Source organism: Perkinsus marinus (genome assembly GCF_000006405.1).
Source record: "Perkinsus marinus ATCC 50983 genomic scaffold scf_1104296964170, whole genome shotgun sequence".
Classification (NCBI taxonomy): domain Eukaryota; phylum Perkinsozoa; order Perkinsida; family Perkinsidae; genus Perkinsus; species Perkinsus marinus.
Window position 1 is genome coordinate 2,764 of NW_003204781.1, and position 3,551 is coordinate 6,314.

At 47.1% G+C, this 3,551-nt stretch overlaps 1 protein-coding gene across 1 annotated transcript in view; it reads right to left on the reverse strand.

Moving 5' to 3' along the window:
- Positions 1–3,551, reverse strand: part of Pmar_PMAR004001 (steroid dehydrogenase, putative) — a gene marked incomplete at both ends in the record, with an annotated part of 6,179 nt that overhangs the window by 1,159 nt on the left and 1,469 nt on the right. Inside the window, 11 exons of the mRNA XM_002770916.1 lie at positions 32–186; positions 238–366; positions 423–543; positions 723–884; positions 1,068–1,217; positions 1,643–1,783; positions 2,398–2,588; positions 2,636–2,787; positions 2,829–3,022; positions 3,148–3,265; positions 3,343–3,434. Of these exons, the coding sequence (XP_002770962.1) occupies positions 32–186; positions 238–366; positions 423–543; positions 723–884; positions 1,068–1,217; positions 1,643–1,783; positions 2,398–2,588; positions 2,636–2,787; positions 2,829–3,022; positions 3,148–3,265; positions 3,343–3,434 (1,605 nt within the window). The remainder of the gene's footprint in view (positions 1–31; positions 187–237; positions 367–422; positions 544–722; positions 885–1,067; positions 1,218–1,642; positions 1,784–2,397; positions 2,589–2,635; positions 2,788–2,828; positions 3,023–3,147; positions 3,266–3,342; positions 3,435–3,551) is intronic.

Sequence of the window (3,551 nt, forward strand, 5' to 3'; positions counted from 1 at the left end):
GGAACGTGCTTCTCAACATGACATGTATCACTCGACCATCAGCGAACCAGCCCGGCCAGGATTGATAGCCTCTCTCGTTCAGAAAGCGGCTCAGCCACCGACCAAAGTTGATTCGCATTGCCAAAGTAGGACTCTGGCGAGGCGGACGAGAAAGCTTCGAAGCAGCAGCGACGAGGAGAGGTGAAACTGACACGAGCATTGTTATCAAGCATATTGCATATCGAGCAAGCTGCTCACCTCGTCCAGCGTGTGATGAAGTTCCTGCATAGACCTCACAGGCAGCTGAGTGGAGCAAAATTGCCTGATAGAAGTCTTGAAGGCGCATAAGTCTCGAATGCTGCGGTTCCAGACGCAGCTGTGGGAACCCTGACAAAACAAAACTCCTCATGCGCACAGCCCGTCGCAGGAAGAAGACCCCTCACCTGCTTCCAGAAGCATCTCTACCTCCCTGTTACATTCATACCAATTCACATACCCATGTTGTTCCATCATCGCAGTCGTCCATCTGCCGAGGAGGGATTTCATCAAATCAGGTACGATATCCTGAAGAGCACAACCGACGTGTACATAACCTCTCACTGTGGTACGAGTTCTCATGCCTGATGGTAGATTTCGAACAGGTGATAGCGGCAAGGTCACCAAAAACACCAAGGGGAATCCAGTTCACAAAAGCACCAGCAATGGTCAGTCCCTCTAGCCTCAATAAAAGTCCCTTTCCTCACCCCCTTGTGCTCCGCGACCATTCTAGGTGTAAAATAGACACATGATTTCACCCATTCGACAACCTCATCGATCTCCTTCTTCGAAACGCCTCCCGAGGGCAACGCCAGAGGGTTGCCTTGATGCTCCTCGTTACCGTAGCCCAGCCGATGGGTAAGGCGCCGCTGAAAAACAACAGAGTATACTACATTGATCCAGGGAAATCCTAATTTATTATGAGCTCTCACCCACCGAGTCTTGAATCTTATTAACTACAATTTAAAATAGTATGCACATATACATACCAGCAATGAGTGAACTTATACTATAAAATTGATTAAAACGCACATACTTCGTTGAATGCTCACCTTTCTTTCAGCATCGCCGACAATACGCGTTCTGCTCACTTCAGTGGCCGCTAGGAGGACTTTCGCCCGACTCCTCCTGTTCAGCGCCCTGGGCATAACCTCCATAATGGCGAAGCCAGCGAGCAGTCCAATGACGACCAGACCGAACAACTGAAGGTTAAATATCCTATTATCCTATCGATATCCATCTATCGTTGTATTGAGGGATGATATCATAATCTCTACCACTATTTTATATTTAACAAACAATAGAGTAATACCGGCGATATGGACGAACACATTTCATTTCGCGAAAAACGCCTGTGAACAGTGAATGAAGCGTACGACACGCGATTGTGTAATGAGGTTGATACGGGGTGATTTGTCCGGTCTAATTCACCAAGTGTTTTCAATTCAATTCACATCGCGTTTTTCACATGGAGTAATACACCACTTCACGTGAAACTCCAATGTTAGATAATACCACATATGAGCTCAATGAGCAACCATTATGATTATTATATAATAACAGGAGACTCTCCGACCGATCCGGTCGTATGCAATAGGAGATGAGAACACCCCAAAAGAAGACTGACCATGCAATAAGGCGCGCGTCTGTCCTTGTCGTAGAGGATTCCCGATAATAGAATAGCCATGATCTTCCAGACGTTGAGGTCCAATGCCAACAAGCCCATCACAAAACTCTTCTTGGACGGGTCACAAAGTCTTGAAAAAATCTGAATAAAAAAGATATCCAAGAAAGCTCTTGAATGCGATTAATCCTGATTGCTATTCGGTGAAGTTGTGTAACTACGTTATGTTCTTTGGACCCAGAGGGATCTATGCATATAACATCACCTACGACAACCTATGCCCAGAGGCTCCTAACGACCTTCGGAAAACAGTAGTGTCGATGCACCCTCCACTATGGTGCATCGCTCCGCTAGCCAAAATCAAGAATATGTAGCTGCCATAGGAATATTCCCACATTTTGAAGCTACGACCAATACCAAAAATTCCACGTAGTCCAAAGAACGCCTCAGCGGACAAGAAGTTCAAAGCGATGAGAGTTGACCTCCACCACTAGGAGGGCCCAACCATGTACGCGACATGGACTACGATACACATGAGAAGCTAGTAGAGAGCATCCCGGGAACCATTGGGGAATAGCACGCTAGGAAAAGTTGGATCCAAACGTAACCAAGAAGTCACAGATTGAGGAACAACCAACATGGCGTGTAAGGCAGGCACGATTAGTCTGTGCCAACATACACACAGTTGTTGGGCCTGCGCGAGATTAGCACTAAGTAGGCGTAAACTTCAGCGTACGACACACGAGCCTTAAGCTTACTGCAAAGCCCATGGTCATGACCAGCGGCAACCCCAATGAGAATAGGGAGCCCACTGCTATCGCCACCCACACGTTGCTGACGAAACCGAGAATAATAATGAAGGGAGCCAGAGCGAAGCCAAAGACGACAACCGCGCCTTCGGAAAATTTGAGTCGATGGAAGAGGAAAGGGAGGACTACCAGCTGGCCAGCTGAAAATATAACCGTTATAGGACTGATGAGAAGGTGGCAGTCCTACTTATGATCATCAGACCACACCATCCACTTATGGACCCAAGCACGATGCTGGACAGGCCCAGTTCCTTCTGAATGGTCACTAGGAGGAGGGACCATCCTTGGGTCCCAGCACTGGATATACCACATACGAGGAACCAAAGTAATATAGCTTTCCTGACCAACAGGACTAATGCAGATTATAGTAGTCAACCCACCATTCCACAAGAGGACCGACTGCTTTACTCGGTTTCGCATCGGCGACGGTAGCAGCGTTATTCCCCTTAGACGCACATACACGAAACCCCGCGTCCTTTGGAGACTTCCTCATGAAAAACAGGACCAGGAGAAAGCTGGCGGCATTCAGAGCCAGACCAGCATAAGCCGGATTTAAGGGCGCTGATTGATCGGCCTGAAATACACCGTTAGAAGGTATGGTGACGCAACCACCCATTGTGGGGGGGAATATGCGCTTAAACGATACCAAAATTCCGAGGAAATTTCCGGAAATTTTTGAGATTCCAATACCGCACTCACCTGAGCGATTATTCCTCCGAGAAAGGGGCCAACGAAAGACGAGACGCTCGACACGATCGGGACGAACGACATCCAGAAGGTGAGCATATGACGATCAGACATCCAATCGGTTATGTACCTGATGATACACCGAGTCAGCAGATCTCTATTGAATCCACAATTATATATTTCCTCAAAGTGTGGGAATATATGCACATGTTCAACCAAGACCCGGCCGACATGAGAATAACAATACCGATCTTTTTGATAGTATCAACGGTTCCCTTGAGTGGAGCGTTGAGTAGCCTCTACAACCAAGATACTACTAACGAAGAAACTTCTTGACTGCATGGCGTTCTGGTGACAAAATTTTGGGAAATTTTCCCTGGCTTTTGTATACTAGTAGTATTATGTACTAGTAGTAC